Here is a 19638-nt window from a genome sequence, read left to right on the forward strand (position 1 = left end):
CACCGATATGAGCTGAATTATTGTACCAGTATATACCCGCTATAATCCGACACATCTTTTTTTTTTTTTGCAAATATATTTTATTTTTTGAGGAATCCTTCCCATTATGTTGAAAAGAACATGGATTAATTGCAAGAGAGTACGTAGCACATGCTTCCTTGATTAAAAATGAAGAAATGAAACATTTTGCAGCTAAAAAACTTGTTAAGTTGAGAAAAAAAAATCAAGAGGCTGCACCAGAGCTGAAAATGGCCATTCCAACTCCCTCCAAAAAAAAGATCAATTCTTGAGTAAGAGTGAGAAAACAGCCTTTATCTTCCTCTAATCCTCTTGTAGACAAACCTTCATTCTAGAAAATAACCATTTTGGTATTTTGTAGTTTCTATTTGGCTGGTGCTCTATTGAACTTTAAGACCATATTAATATTATCATTGTTTTCAAACGTTACATCAGGCCGTTTCTAAGACAAACAAAATAAAAATAATAAATATAATTGCAAAAGAAATCTAGAATTTTCCAGAGAAAAAAAAACCTAACTAGTAGAACATGTTACTAGTCCTTATATAAAATCTCGTGATAAGTCTATAATGGAAATACAATAATATAGTCTTGTAAATTGGCAGGAAAGTAGTATGATAAAGCAAGCAAAAGACAAATCCACGTGTCCTTGTGGGCCCCGCCGTTGGCCATATCTGCCGCGAAAGTTTGCTGTCCAAAACGACAGAGCACAACGCCACGTTTGGTCGAATTATCTGCAGTCCCTGGAAGTGGGCCCCAGGTTTGTATTTCTTGGGAATACACGCTATCATAAGTATATACCCCACAAAGTGTACATGTGTATAAGAAAAATAAGTGTAGAAAGAACAGGTCGAGAAACTACCATGTGATTTTCAAAATGCACTGAGCAAAATTTGTTAAAATTTTTCTTATTCTCACTCAAAAAGTAAAACAACAAATCATTTGGCACTGCATTCCCTGCAGGTGCAAACACTAGATGACTAGGAGTAACTAGTCGACAACGAAATATTTGTGTCGGTTTACTTTATCGAAGTAGATGGCTTACAAAAGAAAAATAATTTATAAATAAAATTTTAATATAATATTTTTAGGATCTAAAAGCCAATACATAAAAATAAACTAAGAATAAAAGCCCCAAAATCAACCTTAAATTTAAAGCTGAAACCTTAAATTTTAGCTTATAAGCGAAAGAAGGAGTGAGGCTTATATGTATAAATTCTCATATAAAATAAATCATGTGCACATGTATACGAACTCCTACGCTTATATACTACTTTGTTTTTGAAAAGTAAAAAAGAAATACAAGCAGTCTCAGCTCTCTGCAGGTGCCAATGCTAGAATCCGTGTGGCCGTAACAAAAAAGAGAGCGACACCACCGGCCCTTGGCTATCCGTTCGCCTTCCCCTCTCTCTCCCTCGACCAAAACAACGGAGAGAAAAAGAGAGAAAAAAAAGGAGGGGGAAATCCATAAATCGCCGCTTCTTCTTCTTCCTCCTCCTCCCCCTCTTCGTCTTCCTCCTCCTCCTCTCTTTGGTTTGGTTTGGTTTGCTCCCTTTCTCCGTGACTTGCGTCTCCGCCTCCACCTCTCTCTCTAGCGATCACCATCCAATCCCTTCTCCTCCTCTTCTTCCGCGAATCAATCGCGCCGAAATGGCTCCGCCTAATCGCGCGGCCCCCAATCCTGCCCTAATCCCCAACCCGCCCGCATTAGCCACCATTTCCGCCGTTTAATCCTGTCCCACCACCACCGCCGGCTTAGGGTTGCGTGGCGCCATGGACGAGTACCACCACCGGATGGGCGCCGCGGCCGATTTCCGCCGCGACCTCGAGGACCTCGTCTGCGACCACCTCGGGGGCTGCTTCTCCCCGCCCTCCTCGTCGTCGTCGTGCTCCGCCGCGGCGGGGGGTGGGGGCGCCGCGGGCCATGAGGCGGGCGAGGAGCCCGAGTCGTCGGCGGCGCGGAGGCGGAGGCGGGAGTCACGCCTCCTCAGCCGATGGGTCGCGCGCCAGGCCGAGGAGGTGCTGTCCTCCATGGAGCGCGAGGTGGAGCGGCGGAACCGGGAGGCCGAGCTCCTCGCGCTCGCGCGCCTCCACCCGGTCTCCACCCTCGACCCTTCCTCCTTCCTCCTCTCCTCGCCCACCGCGCCGCCGCCGCGCCCGCAGGCGCCCTCGCCCACCGCGCCCCCCTCGCTCCTACAGATGTGGCGGGAGCTCGAGCACCGACGCTCCGACGCCGACCAGCCCTTCGACCGCGAGCCCTCTCCCGATACCGCCGACCGCGAGCGCGTGCGTCAGATCGCCCGCCGCCTCACCGCCAACACCGACGTCCCAACCGCTGCCGCCGCGGCGGCCACCGGGGAGTGGCTCGGCGAGACGGAGAGGCAGAGGGTTAGGCTTGTCAGGGAGTGGGTGCAGATGGCTAGCCAGCCACGCGACTCCCGTGTGGCCTCGCGCAGGGAGGAGACAGCCGCGGGAGAGAGGGAGAGGCGAGGGGAACCTCCTCGGCTCCGTGGCCGACAGGCACGTTTGGATGTTATCACCCGGATGGCCCGAGAGCGGCAACGCGAGCTGCAGGGGATATCAGGGTACCACATTGTGTCTGAATTCCCTCACCGCAGCCGCAACCGCATCCAGGTGGGAAGCTGTTGGTGTTGCAATGCAGGAATCCATTTTCTGTATTGTCGAGGATGGTGCTCTGAGGAATGTGTTGCATTGCAGGGGTTGCTTAGGGGGAGGTTCTTGAGGAACGTGGTGCTTCCTGTTGAGGAGGAGCGACCACCGTCTGTGGCAGCGAGGGAGCTCGGGCAGTTGAGGCAGAGCCATCGTGTGTCCACTTTGAGGTTAGCAACCATCTGAGTTTCAACCCCCTGTTGTAATTGTAGCTATATCTTGATTGGCATAGCTCTTACATGAATGCAAAGCATTTCTGGGATTTTCGTTCTATCCTTTCGGTGCAAATGGATTTATTGGTTGTATAAATCCCATTGCCATATTTTCCACCAACATCTAACAAAGAATGTTGCTATACAAAGACTTGCATTATTTATTCTATTCTGACAAATCTGGTTCTTGGATATTTGGTAGACTCGCCTGCTACTTGCTACTCTCTTATGTAGCTTAGGACCCCACTTGCACAGGCTCATTTGTTTCCGTGGTCCCCTTAGTATTGTATGGTGTTTTTGTGTGGTACATTATGTATGCGCCCACTGCCACATTATTCGTTTAATCCATTGCTCTTCCTTCTATTGAGCTGCGGTGATGGGGCATTGTCTGTTTCGAGCATAGGGGCATAAAACTTCCATTTTCCACTTCTGGTGTGATTATTAACAAAACCACCTTAATTTAAGATTTTTCTAATTTTAAGGAGGATAGCTTTCTTTTATTCTTAAGACTGTGTTCTAGTTTCGAACACGAGCTGTTTTTTTCCTTATTACAGCATACACATGTTTCAAAGATTGCCCATAGTCATATCTATGAACAATTGTAGTTATATTTACAACTTGATGAGTGTGGGGCCCTTAGTGCATTTACATACTTAAGCGGAGATCAATATAAAATAATTTAACCCTTTTTAGACATTTTGTTGTTTTCCTCGGCGAGCCTTGAAGTGTTAAATCTGCATGTTGATCCCTTGCTGTGTCAAGTAATTTTCTGTTTGTAATTACCTGTGAATGCCTAGAAGAAGATACCCAACATCCTGAATTTGAAGACACATGCTCCCTTTGTTGGAAAGATTATGTTTTTTAGAAGCTTAAATTTGATTGTACATTCTTGGCTTGAGGACTTTCGAAATGGGCGCATCTGTTGGCTTCATTTAGTTTCTACTGCCAATCCTGCCTGGTTGGGTGAGTTTAGTCACATCTGTGACCGTTAAGTTTAATATGGAATGGGTTGCAATGCTGGGCAGTTAGCAGCAGGTACTTGTAACCATAGTGGTGGTAGAAGTGGTTCTATAGGAAGCTTCTATCAGAATTATGAATCCTGTTCATGTAAATGATCAAACCATTTCCATGCATTGAAGAGAAACTCTTTGCAAGCTATGGTTTAGCAGGACATTGTTTTGTTTTTTTGTGTTTTCTTCAGAATTTTGCACTATCATCAAGCTAAAGCTTCTTTTATATTTAAATCCTACATAAGCACTGTAATCTGTAGGACTAAAACTACTATTAACACTAGACCGTCTGATGGGTATTTTCATCACAGCAATTTCAGGTGCCAGTTCTACTAATTATACTGGTCCCTACCTTAACATCTCAGTCTTGCTCTACACGTTAGTGACTGTTCACCAAACAAATTGTCCTAAATGGTACTGTGAAATGTATTGATGATGTTGACTAGTATCACATGATGGAAGTTAGGGCCCCTGAATTAAATTCAGCCTCTCTATATCTTCTTCTAAGAGCCGTCCTAGTAGATGTTGGTACGATCTATTAGCTGGTATCCCAACTGCTTAGTAAGTTCATCAGTGGTGCTGTTTTAGTGATCTCTTTCTGTTGCTCAAGTGCTCCTTTCGTTCATGTAACTGACAACTTTTCAACATGATATAACAATTATCTTTAGCAGAACACTAGATATGGGCTTTTTTACTGCTGCTGTTTGTGATTTAGAGTAATTTGTAAAGGTGAAACAGTGGCGCTTTCATTTGATGTGTATACTTTGTTTATATCTCGAGCTTTTCATCACTAGGAAATTAATATGGTCATACCCATACCAACTAGTTAATCTGGCAATAATAGATGGAACAAGAGTGATATTTAAAGTTTCAAATGCCAAATCTCAAACTGTGTCATGCTGCATATGATACTTACACATAATGAAGGGCAAGTACATAACCCTGATTGCTATACCATGCATCTGTAATTCTTCCCACTAATACATGAAGTACAAGTTCACTCGCATTGAAATATTGCTTCTACTGAAACGTAGTTGTCTTAGTTGGCTGACATAACACGCATCAATGGTCAGATTTGCACCTGATGATGTGAAAATTCACAATATAATGCAGCATGAAGCATGGGAAGTATATTTTGTTCTCTGCCGGTTAGGTTTAATCAAGCATCAGACAAGCTGACAACTAAATAACAGCAAACTGCCAAAGAATGCCTGTTGGCTTTCTGTGAAATACTCGTTTGGCTGATGACTTCCAAACACGTCATAAGCTAAACCTGTACTGACAAATAACCAACCCGCAATGAATAGGGAAGGTATAGTAATGCTATGAATAACCCAGTATCGAGTACAAGTACTGATAATAATATCAGCGAAAGAACGTTGTCCCGTCCTTGTCTTTGAGTTCTTTGCATGTAAGAAATATCTTTAGTGTTTGTGATATTGCTTCCTTCCAGCTAATGAAAAATGGCTCAACATGCTTCTTTCAGATCAGAGAGTGCTGTAAGTAGTGAAGATGTTAGCCCGTCTGATTCTTCTGTGGCTGAAAGTGTTGGAGTACTAGGTAGTGATGAACCTCAACAAGGGGCTGAGGTCAGGGTTCTAAGTGGTACTGAGAATACAAACCAAGTTATGCTTGAGAATGTGGGTTTACCGGAGGCTGATGCAGAAAATGCGGGCATAGAGTCAGCAAGTGTAGCTTTGGACAACATGGTTGAGATGCATGAAACTCAAGGTGACAATGGGCTGCAAGATGAGGCAGGACGAGATGCAAGATACTGGCAGCCATCTTTGGATGATTCGCTTGATAGGTGGCCCAATGAAACTGCAGAGGATGCTGAAAGAAATTGGGAAGATAATGCAGAGGAATTACGAAGTGAAACTATGGAGGAGGATGTCAGGGAACATGGTCATCTTCAACATGAGCATGATGAATGGCATGATGACGAGTCTCATGTTTCCGAGAACTGGCAAGATGATTACCAAGATTCTCCACTTGACATGGGCCCCATTCCTAGAACTGAAAATAGATTCATCCCACCAGATGATGACAATGTGTACAGCATGGAACTGAGAGAATTACTTAGCAGGTATATTGACCTTTGGTCCCAGAATTTCTTCCAAACATTTTCTTTTAATAATAAATCTGTTATTATTCTAAGGAATGGCCACGATTGTACTTTTCAGGCGAAGTGTATCCAATCTTCTTAGTAATGGTTTTGGTGAAAGTTTGGAGCGATTAATAAGGTCATATGTTCAAAGACGTGGTCGTGGACCCCTCAATTGGAACCTCGATGGAGCCATGCCAGCTGTGAATTCACCAAATGAAAATCAGGAACCGGAGAGGAATGCTGAAACTCGGCAATTCCAAGCTCCTGTCAACAGGCCTGTGCTTGTTATCCCTCCCCCACCTTTGCCACCACGACAGCCTTTATGGCACAGAGAGTTGCGTAATAACAACTGGAGCAGTAGACACAGGGTACATCACAGAGATCCCGTGCGTTATCTCCTCATGAAATGTTTGGAGCTATTGCATAATAATTGGTTTTTGTATTTATGCTATCTCAACCATGTTCTGTGAATCCAGTTATTTGTTTTCTCTCCCGCAAGTATACTTATATTGTTAACACCGATTTGTGACCTGTGGCATCTTTAGAAGTGTCCTTTTTATCGTTCATCTTATCCTTTAATTGTGTTAGCTTCCATGACACATGAGATGCCAGAACTGTGAGATTAAGAAATGAACCCCGATCCCTTTTGGTTGAATAAGTTGTGCACAGTTTTAATCTTGAGGATTTATTCAGCTTTTCATTCTTGCAGGAATGGGATGCCATTAATGATTTGAAAGCTGACATGGGTAGACTTCAACAAGGGATGAGCAGCATACAGAGGATGTTGGAGGCGTGCATGGACATGCAACTTGAACTGCAACGTTCAGTGAGACAAGAAGTATCAGCAGCCTTGAATCGCTTTGCAGGACCTGAAGGTTGTACTCCCGTTGCTCCTTATTCCATACTGAGATATCTGTGCATCATAACTAGATTGTCTTTGCTAATTCCATACTGAGATATTCGTGCATCGTTACTAGATTGTCTTTGTTAATGCAAAGGATATTCCACACCTAATTACAGCAGATAGGAACAAAACTGAATTTCCTTAAGATGCAGTTATGCATTTACCTAGTTTAAATTTTATTACAGGTAATTATGCCATCAATAGACAATCTATAAAATTCCGTGTGGGTAGGAAAATGTATGTCCCAAATCACTGAAACAATCCATTCCTTTTATTTGTCAGGGTATCCGACAGATCTGTCTGACGATGGATCAAAATGGGATCAAGTGAGGAAGGGAACCTGCTGTGTGTGCTGTGATGCTCAAATTGATTCTCTATTGTACAGGTCAGCTTTACAGCTATAAATATCTGATCTGATGGTGATGTTAGTAATCTCAAACACTTTTTGTCTGATGTAAAATCCATTTGCAGATGCGGGCACATGTGTACTTGCTCGAAATGTGCAAATGAGCTAATTCGCAGTGGTGGCAAATGCCCATTATGCCGGGCTCCGATTGCGGAGGTGGTTCGGGCATATTCAGTAATGTAAAGTTGTGGAAATACAAATAGGGAAGGGAATAATAAAACTGATGGAAAGCGAAGTTTTGCTGCACGAAGCTTTGTTCAGGAAAAGGGGAAACAAGAGCTCTGCTGCTGCTTCTTCATTCTTTTTTCTTCTTCCATTTTTGTCTGCCCTCTCTCGTCTTCTTCCTGTGTATCTATCTACAGGTTTACATATTTGTTGCCTTGCTGTTGGTCGCCGCGCATACAGCAAAGGGCGTGTTAATTGATTGTTGGAAAGAGTTTGCCCTTGGGTAGGACTGACTGGAGTAAAAAGGAGAGCGGCTACCCAATGTAAGTTCTTTCCCTGTATTTATGTCAACTGAACAGAAGAGACACTGGCAGTTACTCATATAGATTCTTAATCTGATCCTACCTCTTTGACTGAACTCGTGTCCCTTTATCGTGATCTATCTTCTTCTATGCTCATGCCTTTGTGTACCCTTTATATCCAGTAGCAATTCAGATTGTCGGCGAGGGTGTTGCATTTGTTTGACCAACGCCTTGCTTTGGCGTTGCGTCGGTGGCTTAATGCAATGTGCATGGTACCGAAGTAGATCAGTGATTGGAGGCATTGCAATCTCGTTTTGGGTTCAAGGGTGAGTCACGATCCTTGGAGGCAGGGTTTCAATATTGTTTTAAGTTGAAGCGTGAGTCTAAGCAAGATGGCGAGTTTCATAGTATTTTCAAAACAAAATGTCAAATTAAGCCGTCTTGGGTAACTTCAGGGTCTATTAGGAATTTTACGAGAATTTTAGAGAAAGGAACTATTCCTTACGAAGTTCTGGTAAAGTTGACGTGTTCGAGCGCTCAAAATATAGGATTGAGAAAACAAGAACACAGAATTAGAAAAATATATGAAAAATCATTTGAACAGAAACAGAAGAAAAACACAAAAAATCGTATGAGAGGAAAAAACATAAATCAACGAGAGAGACAATCTTAAGGTCTCCTTTGATTCAAATGAAATTCATAGGAATTTTAGAGGATCTTATTCCTATAGAAATTTTTCCTACAAAACCCTTTGAATCAAAGGAATTAACCCTATGAAATCCTATATAATTTCTATGGAATGCCTCATCCTATACAAGTTTTCGAGAAAATTTAGCAAGAGGTAGAACCTCATGGAAAAATCCTTTTGTCTTTATCTCTCTTCAAATTTTTGTGTTTTTTCTGTACCAATCAAACGACCATTCTTACATTTTTCCTGTGTTTTGCAATCTTCTGTTGTACACTTACATCCCTGTCAAACTCCTGCGTTTTTTCTATTCCTCCGTTTTTTCATTCCTATGATTTAAAGGGGCCCTAAAGGAAACTATCCAAGGAACTAGAGCTCTTACTAAAGTTACATTGAAACATTCATAAAATTATATAGGATTTGAGAAACTCCAATCCATTTATTTAAAAATTCATATGAAAAGAATTCTATAAATTTGAACCCAACAAAATTACTGCATAAATCCTTTGATAGAGTGAGACCGAGACAACGAAAATACAGTGAAACGTAAACGAAGTGGCTGTTTGGATCCAGAGATTTTTTTTCACTTGTCACATCTGATGTTTGAACGTTAATTAGAAGTATTAAATATAGACCGATAACAAAACTAATTGTATAAATAAAAACTATTTCATTAGACAATTTTTTAAGCCTAATTAATCTACGATTAGCAAATGTTTACTGTAGCATCACATTCGCTAATCATAGACTAGTTAGACTCAATAGATTCATCTCGTGAAATAGTTCAGAGTATGTGATGGGTTTTATCAATAATCTATATTTAATGCTTCTAATTAGTATCAAACATTTGATACGATAGAGGCTTAAAAAAAGAGTTGAGGAAAACAAACGGCGCCGAAGTAGCATGATTAGAAGAGGATTGAAAGGAGGTCGCAAGTGAAGTAGCCTGGCAGACGTACACGTAGGCACGTGCTTTGTTTCCTTCCATTCGATCTTTTGGCCAAAGATGGTTTATCTGGATTTGTCCCTCTTTTTCTGTATAATAAGACTTTCTAGTCTCAATTTATTTATATACTAATGAGTTTATATATATATATATTCTACGTATTTCCTCTATTACAAATTATAAATTTAAATTTTTTTTGATTTTATATATATTTATCTATATATCAATATATATGTCTAAATTTATTAGTATATAAATTAGACGAGATCAGTCCGACTTACAATATAACGGAGAAAATAATATTTAACGGGAGAGAGTATATCATGCAGTACAATACAATGGTATTATTAGATTAGATGATAGGCCAATAATCAATAGGAGTGGATCAAGAAGAAGACGGTATCCACTACCCAGCCGTTGAGATCCCGTCGTCGACGGACGAAATGGCCGCCGGAGACGACCTCTCGCCGGCGGAGGCACGCCTCGCCATGATGGAGCTCGCCAACATGATCTCCGTCCCAATGGCGCTCACCGCCGTCATCCGCCTCGGCGTCCCCGCCAAGCTCTCCGCCGCCGGGGCCGCCCCTCTCTCCGCCGCCGACCTCCTCCCCATGGGCCACCCGGACCCCTCCGTCCTCGAGCGCCTCCTCCGCCTGCTCGCCTCCCGCGGCGTCTTCTCCGAGCACGCCGGCTCCGGCTCCCTGCGCCGCTTCGCGCTCACCGCCGTCGGCCGCACCCTCGTGCCCGGCCCCTCCGGCGCGTCCTACGCCGACTACGTGTTGCAGCACCACCAGGACGCGCTCGTCCGCGCATGGCCCCGCCTCCACGAGGCCGTGCTCGACCCCGCCGGCCCCGAGCCCTTCGCCCGCGCCAACGCCGGCGTCCCCGCCTACGCCTACTACGGCCAGGACAGGTAATTAATCTTCATCTTGTAATTAATCAGCACACAGCCGCATCTCCGATTCTTCTCTCGGATGACGGGGTTGCCACACTGCAGGGAGGCGAACGAGGTGATGCTCCGCGCCATGACGGGGGTGTCGGAGCCGTTCATGGAGGCGCTGCTCGACGGCTACGGCGGAGGGTTCGAGGGGGTGGGCACGCTGGTGGACGTGGGCGGAAGCTCCGGCGCGTGCCTGGAGATGATCATGCGGCGGGTCCGCACCATCCGGGAGGGCCTCAACTTCGACCTCCCCGACGTCGTGGCGGCGGCGCCGCCCATTCCCGGTGCGTTACGCCATGCATGCTGCTATACCATACGACAAGATCCCGATCCCGCCCTATCCCATCCTACTACTCCTACCCCACTGCACGTGACGCACATTCATCCACACGGATTCCTTTCGCTCGCCCTCCCTGCACGAATCGCTAGCTATGCATGAGCAAACCAATTCAGATTTACTAGCTTTTTTATTTTAGTATATGACACTTTGTTTTTTTTCACACATTTAAACAAAACCTACTTGATTATTACTCCCTCCGTTTCATAAGACTTTCTAGCCATTTCTATATTCATATGGATGTTAATAAATCTAGACATATATATATATATATATATATATATAGATTATATACATTTATCAATGGATGAATTTAGATGAGACTAGAAAATTTTATAATATGAAACAAATGTAGTATTTTCTTATGATTGGATTTAATATTAAATAAATTTAAATTATGACTTACATTTTTACATATTTCCATAAAAATGAGTAAAATGAATGTTGAAACATCTATTAAAAATATATAGGGAGAATATCTATTTCAGGAAAGAAACAAACAATATAATTCCCTAAACCTACTGCCTCTGTTATTGAACTTTGGATCAATTTTAACATGCATCTTATTGAAAAATTACATAATTATTAATTTTTATAATTTGCTTTATCATTAAATGTATTTAAGTAGACTTATAATTTTATATATTTATACAAAGTTTTTAAAATTAGATAGATGGTTAAATATAGAACTAAAAGTCATCCTGTGGTAAAGAAAGAGTAGAATATAGTGTTGGTTTAGGTAGGCAAGAATCACGATAATCTTACTATACATCATGTGGGACATGAATCACGACTCACGAGATGGAACGCGCACGCGCACACATGATCGAGCAAGTGGCTGAGTGGAGCACGAGTGTGCACATCGACCAATGTAGTTTACGCATTCGCTCATATTTTTATCTAAAGTATGCACTACGCATGAACAATAATGAGAATATTATTGATTTAGGAGTAAAACATGTTGGTGGAGACATGTTCAAGTCCATCCCCTCCGGAGATGCAATCTTCATGAAGGTAGGTATACATACATACACCCATTTTCTTTCTTTTCTTGCATCAAATCCTGTCCAAGAATTCAAAACAAGCACTGCATGCGTGCAGTGGGTTCTGACGACATGGACCAACGACGAGTGCACGGCGATCCTGCGCAACTGCTACGCGGCGCTGCCGGCCGGCGGGAAGCTGGTGGCCTGCGAGCCGGTGGTGCCGGACACGACGGACGGCAGCACGAGGACGAGGGCGCTGCTGGAGAACGACATCTTCGTCATGACCACCTACCGGACTCAGGGGAGGGAGCGCTCCGAGGAGGAGTTCCGGCAGCTCGGCCTCGCCGTCGGCTTCACCTTCTTCCGCGCCATCTACCTCGACCCTTTCTACGCCCTCCTCGAGTACACCAAGTGATTCATTTTCATACCGTTCAATCCAATAAGAAATGTCATGAATGATATATGAACTGGAAACGTGTCGCAATTTGCAATAACACGATTGCTGCTACTACTACTACTACTAGCAGCAGTTAGCAGCGTACCACTATCACCGACGTTTTGGGTACATGATGGAAGAGGGAATCAACAGTCACTGCCCAAACATATGTATTTTCACTCATATAACAATTATTTCTTAGCTACCATCACAAACAGTGACACGACACTCCTGTTTCAATCGCTGGTCATCGACCGACAACACTAATCCTCTTTCTTGCCTTCTGCCGGAGTAGCGGTTTGGGGTTCAACCAGAGGTTTTGATTCACTTGCACCCTGTACATTAAAAAGAAAAGGAGTTAACCAAGCACATTAGAGCCTAATGTCAGGACAGGCGAGGTAGTCTGCTGAGGGGTTAATATTTTTCAAGTTTCTTTTGCAAGGATCTCTCTCAAGAATAAGGGCCACGAATAGTAGCTTGCTGCAATAATAACCTAGACTGGCAAAGAAGTCAGCCGAGCAGTTAATATTTTCAAGTTCCTTCTGCAAGGTTATCCTTCAATATAATAGCACTGAAAGGCAGCAAATAATGGCATGTTGCAAACTGAGTTGCTGCAAAATCACCTACTGATTTTAGGATAGTGCAGTACCAAGTAGGCAAGTAAATTATTATTCTTACCTATGTGCCTCTGTAAATCATGACTGTGTGCGTGTTAAACTTTTAGCCTAATTGTATAGCTTAATTTAAGCATAAGCGAAACATATTATTAACGATTAAAATATAATTTATGGGTAAAACTTTTATATAAACGTTCTTAGCGATCTAAAAATATAGGCTAAAAATAAATTACGATAAAAATACCCCAAATCAACTCTAAATTTAAGCTTTAAAGTTCAAAACTTGGCTTATAAGCATGAGCAAAAATATGGGGGGCTTAATGTCTTGCATAATCAGATGGTCCACACTTGGCACAAGGGCAAAAAAGTAGAAATAACATGGAAGCTTACTTCATCGATCTTCTTTGCTGCCGCAGGCTTAAATGGGCAAGCAGGCGGGGCTCTTTCAGGTCTCCTGTATTCCCATCCAAATAGCCGATATATCTTGCTCTGGAATATCATTCAGAACATGAATCAATTTTCAGAATACAAACAACAGGAGACCATAGAGAGCGTATCCACATAAGCGATTATGCGTGATAAAATGGCGATGAAGGCTTACTTCTGGCAGTGGTTTAACTGGATCCTGCATACATCAGTTTTTATTGAGAAAAAAGGTAAGCATGGCCTAGAGCATGTTTGAAACATGGAGAAAATTATACCATTTGACACCTTTTCTGCCCTCAAATAGAAAACATTCAGATGCTACAGAATGCTTTTCGATTATTTGTTATCCAGAGTAATATGAATTGGCACTACCTATATCTTTTGGCTCTACGAGGAGTTTAATTATAGGATATTTTGCTCTCCAGTGAGCACAAAAATATTGAAACATAATGCATAGCATGGTAGTAACAGAGAACGATCACTCTGTCTCTTTTATGCGGAAAGCACAAGAATTGTCAGGACTCCTTTATCCTAGTGTATAAGACACGTTTTGGATCTGTACTGTAGGATAGTTTCCAATTGCAGGCTTTATCGCAGCAGATTTCAAGTCATAAATGGTTTTCTGCTTGCTACAAGTCAATCAAGCTAGCAGATTAGGCTAATTTAATCTAAGACAACTGAATCAAACGCTCGCTGGTACAGAAACAACCGCGAGAAGATCTGACAGAGAGAAAAGGAGAGATAGGGATCGAGATGGGGGGCGTACGATGATGAGATCGACGAGCAGCGGGAGGGCGTTGACGACGGGGATCAAGAAGAGGGGCAGCAAGCAGGCGAGGCAGACCTGCACGCACATGGAGCACGAACCAAATCACGAAATCAGTACGAGAAAAAAAAAGAGAGGAGACATCGGAGCGAGCTGCTCGAAATCGAGACGCAGAATTGAGCTTGCGCGGTGGATTGGAACAGGAACAGAACATCATACGCACCATGTCGCCGGATCGAGGCGACTTCCGAAGCTTTGGAAACTCGTCTCCTTGCCCCTTGACTTGGTTCGTCTTCTTCTCGCTTTGCGCGTATCCGAATCGCGGTTGGGAGCAACGGCGAGAAGAAGAAGGAGAAAATTAGGGAATTGCGGATGCAGGGGCAGGGGAAGGGGAAGGGGAAGGGAGCAGGAGGCGAGCTGCAATATTGGGCCTTATTGACTTGGGCTGCCTCTGGTTTATTGGGCTTTCTGTTTAGCAGCCCATTTTTAGTTGGGCCGGAACGGGATTGCGATGAGGAGCGCCAGACGGCCCAGTATTATATGGGCCAGAGATTTCTGGTGGTATACCCCCTGCATATTTTAATTTTCGATATCATTAAATTTTTGTTATAAGTTTGACAGTACGTATTATTAGAAAAAATGTGCGAATATAAAAATATAAGTAATAATATTTTTTATAAGCTTTGTGCAGGCAGACAGGAAAGCGTGTTGACTGTTTGACTGGCGATGCTGACTGCTGCTGTTGCTGTGTCGTCGGTGACCGCATCGGCGTCGACCCATCGGATCGATTGATTGATCCTTCTGTTCGCTCTTTTTTTTAATCCTTTACATGCAGGTCAGATTAATCCATTTTGATGCAAGCATCATGCATCTATCATCTTCACACTCCTGCAGCACTGCGCTTAGCACAGTACTACTGCATATATGCATGCATGAATAATGTGCATGCCCATACATTCTATAGCTTAATTAGGGTAGGTTTGGGAGTGAGAGATAGAAGAAAAAGATAATTGATGAGTTATTAAGTAAATGATTATTGAGTACTGCTTTCTCCTGCTTACCTATAAGTCTTTAAAAGAAGACGATAGTGATGACAGTAGATCCGTCACCCCACCACCTACTTTATTATCTTTATCAACTACTTTATATTCTTTTGTGTTAAAAATAGCCTTTCTATACATTATTAATATCCTATTTTATCTCTAGAATATAAGTTTACCACTCTTAAAGAATTTATTAAATATTTGATGTACCTGTTAGAGATATAGATACATATAGTTAGAGATAACAGAGTCTAATAGAAACTCTAGAGATAAAGATAATATCCTAGAAAGATACGATAGAATATTTATCTTGTACTCTAAGTTTCTATCTCCTATGTACGCTATAAATAGACCCATAAGGGCTAGTACAACAGATACAACAGAATCTCTCTCATCCAATATTTTTCACATGGTATCAAGAGGGAGACAAGGAACGACACAGAAGAAGACGCAGTCACCAAGGTGGAGGGCCGAGACGACACAGAAGGGGACGCAGTCACCAAAGTGGAGGACTATCCATCAAAGATACAATTGATGATGGAGAAACAAAGAAGAAAAGACGGTGAAACACAGGATTTCAAATCCAGTCACAATCGTTCGCTTCGCTCCCGTTACGACTGAAGGGGAATGTTAGAGATATGGATACATACGGTTAGAGATAACAGAGTCCAATATAAACTCTAGAGAAAGATAAAATCCTAGAGAGATACGATATAATATTTATCTTGTACTCCAAGTTTAATGTATAGACCTGTGAGGACTAGTACAACAGAATACAATAGATCACAATAGATCATAGATTTCTCTCCCATCCAATATTTTCTATATGGTATCATAGCAGATCCCAATACTAATCGTTGATTTTGAGTCAACGCCGGCACGTCGGCGGCGCTCGCCAGCCGGCGAGCCCACCCGATCAATTTCCGGCTGGCTGTTCAACGGCAAGACGAAGAGGCCAGCATCGATCATCAATCTACAGCGACCATCGATCACCTCCATGGACAGCAGCCGCATGCATCGTCGTTTTTCCACGGCGAGACGGCAAGGATGCGACATCCATCCATGGTTTCGCTACACATGGATCTATTTTCTTTCAATTAGCTATGTAATCCTCATATATTATTTATAGATTAGATTTTTTATTATTAGTATTAGATCAATTTTTTTAGCCATCATATAAATTAGATTAGATTAGATTCTTCTCGCTACAAAATCCACAAATTCTAACGGTAGAAGTAGAGGAGCGGCGACATCAATCAACCAACAAGCAAACACTGCATCATGCAACCGACGCCTTCACCAAGTCTCCACGTCCGCCACCAACATGCATCGATACATAACCGATGGTCTACATCAACATGGAAACAACATGATGCCGCTACGTCCACAACGATAGACATTCATCTCGCGTCCTCTGACAGAAATCTCTGCAAGACGCTTCATCGACGACGGCAACGACCGCGTCATCTACGACGGGCAAAGACTGCATCAACCTGGCATCACCATGGTGGTGACCTCCTACACGATGTATGGAGTACAACCAAAAATTGTTGACCCGACGTCAACAGAGTTCTCTGACATCTGCAAGATGACCCAAGGGCATCCTCTGACATCTGCAAGGTGCCTCATTTATGACCACAGTTCCGTCTTCAATTCTTTTTGGTCTTCGGCTATATGCGGCTACATCAACTACCATGTCTACAACGACTACGACTACCACATGATCGACTACATCGACAAGCATTACAACAAATCATTCTCGACAACTCCAGTCAAAAGCGTCCGTGTTATCCCTATCGTCCATGCCACTCCCGTTATGACTGCGGGAGGGAATAGAGGAGAGAGACAAGAGACGACACAGAAGGAGACGCAGTCACCAAGGTGGAGGACCGAGACGACATAGAAGGGGGACGCAGTCACCAAAGTGGAGGACTACCCATCAAAGATGCAATTGATGATGGAGAAAGAAAGAAGAGAAGATAGTGAAATACAGGATTTCAAATCCAGTCGCAATCATTCGCTTTGCTCCCGTTACGACTGAGCGGGAATGTTGGAGATATAGATACATACAGTTAGAGATAACAGAGTCTAATAAAAACTCTAGAGATAAAGATAAAATCCTAGAGAGATACGATAGAATATTTATCTTGTATTCCAAGTTTCTATCTCCTATATACGCTATAAGTAGATCCGTAAGGGCTAGTACAACAGATACAAGAGAGATTATAGATTTCTCTCCCATCCAATATTTTTCAGGTTACCGTTACAAAAGCATGGGTTCTATTCAGCCAGAAAAAAGCTCAACCTAGTGTGCAGGCACCTGCACTGTGTTGGTGTGTGAGAGTCTGTGACAACACCACACCACAACGTAACATATCTATCGGATCTAGCAGCTGATAGATGTGATAGCCATTGTAGTGAACTGTGCACCATGTATCTATCATTTGAACATTAATTGATGCATGACAAGTCCTGACACAAGCTAGAGAAGCCGCGCCATTGCCACGTACGTGACCATCCATGCATATATGTCATGCATATATACGGATCACCGACGGACCGGGCAGACCGTGAGGGCTCTGAAAACATCAGAGAATATAATTGCAACAAACATTTGAGAAAAAACTACATAGAAACTAGGTAATTAACTTAATTGGATATATTGATCCCATCCATTCATTATACAGTACATATAAAAACCTCGAGAAGAAAGAAATGATTCGATCGATCACAAACAAATTATTAAAACAAGAGTACAAGCAGCTAATAGTAGACAAGATACAACATTGCTAGTAGCTATTACAGGGTGACGTAGATGCACGCACGCATGACGTCGAGCTAGTATAGCTTTGTCGTCGAGTGAGTGAGTAGGGTAGGGTAGCTTTCTAGTGGCGGCGGCACTCCGGGGTGAGGGAGTGATCCCTCTTGGGGTCGAGGCAGTAGTGGTAGACCATGTGGAAGCGCTGCGCCCAGCGCATGGCGGCGAGCTGGCGCGCGGTGAGGTCGCCGGCGAGGGGGGCGGCGCAGCCCCGCGGCGCGTGCGGCGAGCAGCCGCGGAGGAGGAACCCCGAGAACCGCGCCACGAACGGCTCGTACCTGTAGTCCGCCCTGTACCTCCCGTCCTCCGTCGCCCACGACGACGCGTCCCAGATCGACCCGTACACCCACATCGGCCGCACCGGGAACGCCGCCGCCGCCGCCTCGCCGCCGCCCCGCCGCCCGTACCGCCGGATCGGCACGTCGTCCACGAAGAAGCTGTGACCATATATTTCAGTTAATCTCATCATGCAAAAGTATTTAATTTACATCGTAGATTCATATTATCAGTGTGCATTTATATTTGCAGTGTCGGCGGCGACCGATGGTTCCTACCCCATTGATCGCTACATGCCAATCAACTGCTGCATGCACTGCAATCGTGCACGTGTCACCACTGCACTAGTGTTAAAAGTGATGGTACGGCGTGTACCTTATGCTATTGATCCTTGCATTAATAAATTATAACAATATCGACATGATATAGTACTATTTCTTCCTACTATAGCCACCGACAGGGAAGCAAGATCCATCATCGGACATTTCCAATTAGTAGTAGTACGCAGTAGAAATTAGTGAGCTAATATATATAAAATCAAGTTGTAAATGAAAATAATTGAGAAAGTGATAGTAGATGTGGGTGCACTGACATGATGTGGGCGGGAGTCCAGAGGATGGCGTAGTGGTGGAAGTCGGCGGTGGGGTCGAACCAGAGGTGGAACTTGATCTCGCGGCCGAGGGAGCGGGGAGGGTCGCCGGAGCCGAGGGCGAAGACGTTGGTCTGCAGCGTGTAGGGGCGCCCCGGCGTGGTGCCGAGGAACTCCATGTCGACCTCGTCGTGGCGCCCCGGGTGGGCCTCGCCGTTGGACAGGTAGAAGGCGGTGATCACCCCGGCCGTGTACCCGGGCTGCAGCCGCACCCACGCCCCGAAGTAGCCGCTCCGGTAGGCTCGCCGCGACTTGAACCCGCTGCCGGACCTCGAGTCCAGCCACACCGTCACCCCCCGCGGCCCCGTCTCCTGCTGCTGCTGGTGCTCCGCGCCCCACAGGCTCGCGAAGTCGCGCCCGAACTCCCGCGACCGGAACATCTTGCTCGGGTACAGCCCCGGCGACGGCGCCTCCTGCGCTCGCGCCGCCGCCATCGCCACCGCCATCAACGCCGCCGCCGCCACGACCACCCGCTGCTGCCGCCGCCCACAAAGAATGGCCATCGCTAGCTGTTCCTAGCTAAGTGTTCTTGCCAATCTTTAGCTTCTTGTTCTTGCCAGGCCGTGGGTGGCAGGCAGCATCTGGCATCTGCTATATATATAAGTAGTTGCAGCCGGCTTGATTATGCAATGCAATTAATCAGCTAGCTAAACCATAAATCTTTTTCACTTAAAGATGAACAGAGAAACTAAGCTACCAAGCTACACTGTGAATCTGTGATCGGTGAGCTTGACACTGATCTGACCATGGAGGACAACACGTACACACTGCAGTCAGGCCCATTTATTACTACACTAGAGAGAGATTTGTTTGCTTGGTTCATTCATTGAACAACAACAAACAACCTAACAGCGTCGAAGAAACGAAGCCGACACGCCTGTAATTCTTTTCCTTTTCGATGATTCAGAAAAACTAAGCT

General features: G+C 44.0%; 4 protein-coding genes across 5 annotated transcripts; 2 read left to right on the forward strand and 2 right to left on the reverse strand.

Moving 5' to 3' along the window:
• The first annotated feature begins 1508 nt into the window (after positions 1-1508).
• On the forward strand, positions 1509-7910 carry LOC102704866. 2 transcript variants are annotated; one of them, XM_040520586.1, is made up of 7 exons: positions 1509-2652; positions 2737-2858; positions 5397-5996; positions 6094-6403; positions 6727-6892; positions 7204-7306; positions 7393-7910. In XM_040520586.1, exons 1-7 carry the CDS (start codon positions 1792-1794, stop codon positions 7508-7510), a joined length of 2280 nt encoding a protein of 759 aa, XP_040376520.1. In that variant the 5' UTR covers positions 1509-1791; the 3' UTR covers positions 7511-7910. The 2 variants fall into 2 exon arrangements, with proteins under 2 accessions (XP_040376520.1, XP_015689461.2); XM_015833975.2 differs by having other exon boundaries at positions 1510-2652; positions 6094-6385.
• A 1840-nt stretch (positions 7911-9750) lies between these two features.
• On the forward strand, positions 9751-12232 carry LOC102700781 (nicotinate N-methyltransferase 1). Its single transcript, XM_040521221.1, has 4 exons — positions 9751-10338; positions 10423-10649; positions 11652-11716; positions 11804-12232. Exons 1-4 carry the CDS (start codon positions 9869-9871, stop codon positions 12101-12103), a joined length of 1062 nt encoding a protein of 353 aa, XP_040377155.1. The 5' UTR covers positions 9751-9868; the 3' UTR covers positions 12104-12232.
• On the reverse strand, positions 12129-14288 carry LOC102705136 (the record flags this gene model as incomplete). Its single annotated transcript, XM_006648087.3, has 4 exons — positions 12129-12459; positions 13132-13230; positions 13934-14011; positions 14157-14288. Coding segments are annotated over 4 exons (381 nt in total), but the record flags the coding sequence as incomplete, so codon positions are not given.
• A 3368-nt stretch (positions 14289-17656) lies between these two features.
• Positions 17657-19253, reverse strand: LOC102701062 (xyloglucan endotransglucosylase/hydrolase protein 31-like). Its single transcript, XM_040521233.1, has 2 exons — positions 18663-19253; positions 17657-18231 (listed from the first exon to the last, which is right to left on the reverse strand). Exons 1-2 carry the CDS (start codon positions 19220-19222, stop codon positions 17862-17864), a joined length of 930 nt encoding a protein of 309 aa, XP_040377167.1. The 5' UTR covers positions 19223-19253; the 3' UTR covers positions 17657-17861.
• Between the last annotated feature and the right edge of the window lie 385 nt (positions 19254-19638).

Source organism: Oryza brachyantha, chromosome 2 (genome assembly GCF_000231095.2).
Source record: "Oryza brachyantha chromosome 2, ObraRS2, whole genome shotgun sequence".
NCBI classification, from domain to species: Eukaryota; Viridiplantae; Streptophyta; class Magnoliopsida; order Poales; family Poaceae; genus Oryza; species Oryza brachyantha.

What these genes read in the sequence shown, in the direction of transcription:
- LOC102704866 (XM_040520586.1), top strand. Translation starts at nt 1,792, where the DNA reads ATGGACGAGTACCACCACCGGATGGGCGCCGCGGCCGATTTCCGCCGC. An exon ending in GCAGCCGCAACCGCATCCAG is followed by an intron (nt 2,653 to 2,736) that starts GTGGGAAGCTGT and finishes GTTGCATTGCAG; the next exon opens with GGGTTGCTTAGGGGGAGGTT. An exon ending in GGGTACATCACAGAGATCCC is followed by an intron (nt 6,404 to 6,726) that starts GTGCGTTATCTC and finishes TCATTCTTGCAG; the next exon opens with GAATGGGATGCCATTAATGA.
- LOC102701062 (XM_040521233.1), bottom strand. Translation starts at nt 19,222, where the DNA reads ATGGCCATTCTTTGTGGGCGGCGGCAGCAGCGGGTGGTCGTGGCGGCG. An exon ending in TGGACTCCCGCCCACATCAT is followed by an intron (nt 18,232 to 18,662) that starts GTCAGTGCACCC and finishes ATATGGTCACAG; the next exon opens with CTTCTTCGTGGACGACGTGC.
- LOC102700781 (XM_040521221.1), top strand. Translation starts at nt 9,869, where the DNA reads ATGGCCGCCGGAGACGACCTCTCGCCGGCGGAGGCACGCCTCGCCATG. An exon ending in GCCTACTACGGCCAGGACAG is followed by an intron (nt 10,339 to 10,422) that starts GTAATTAATCTT and finishes GCCACACTGCAG; the next exon opens with GGAGGCGAACGAGGTGATGC. An exon ending in GGCGGCGCCGCCCATTCCCG is followed by an intron (nt 10,650 to 11,651) that starts GTGCGTTACGCC and finishes TTATTGATTTAG; the next exon opens with GAGTAAAACATGTTGGTGGA.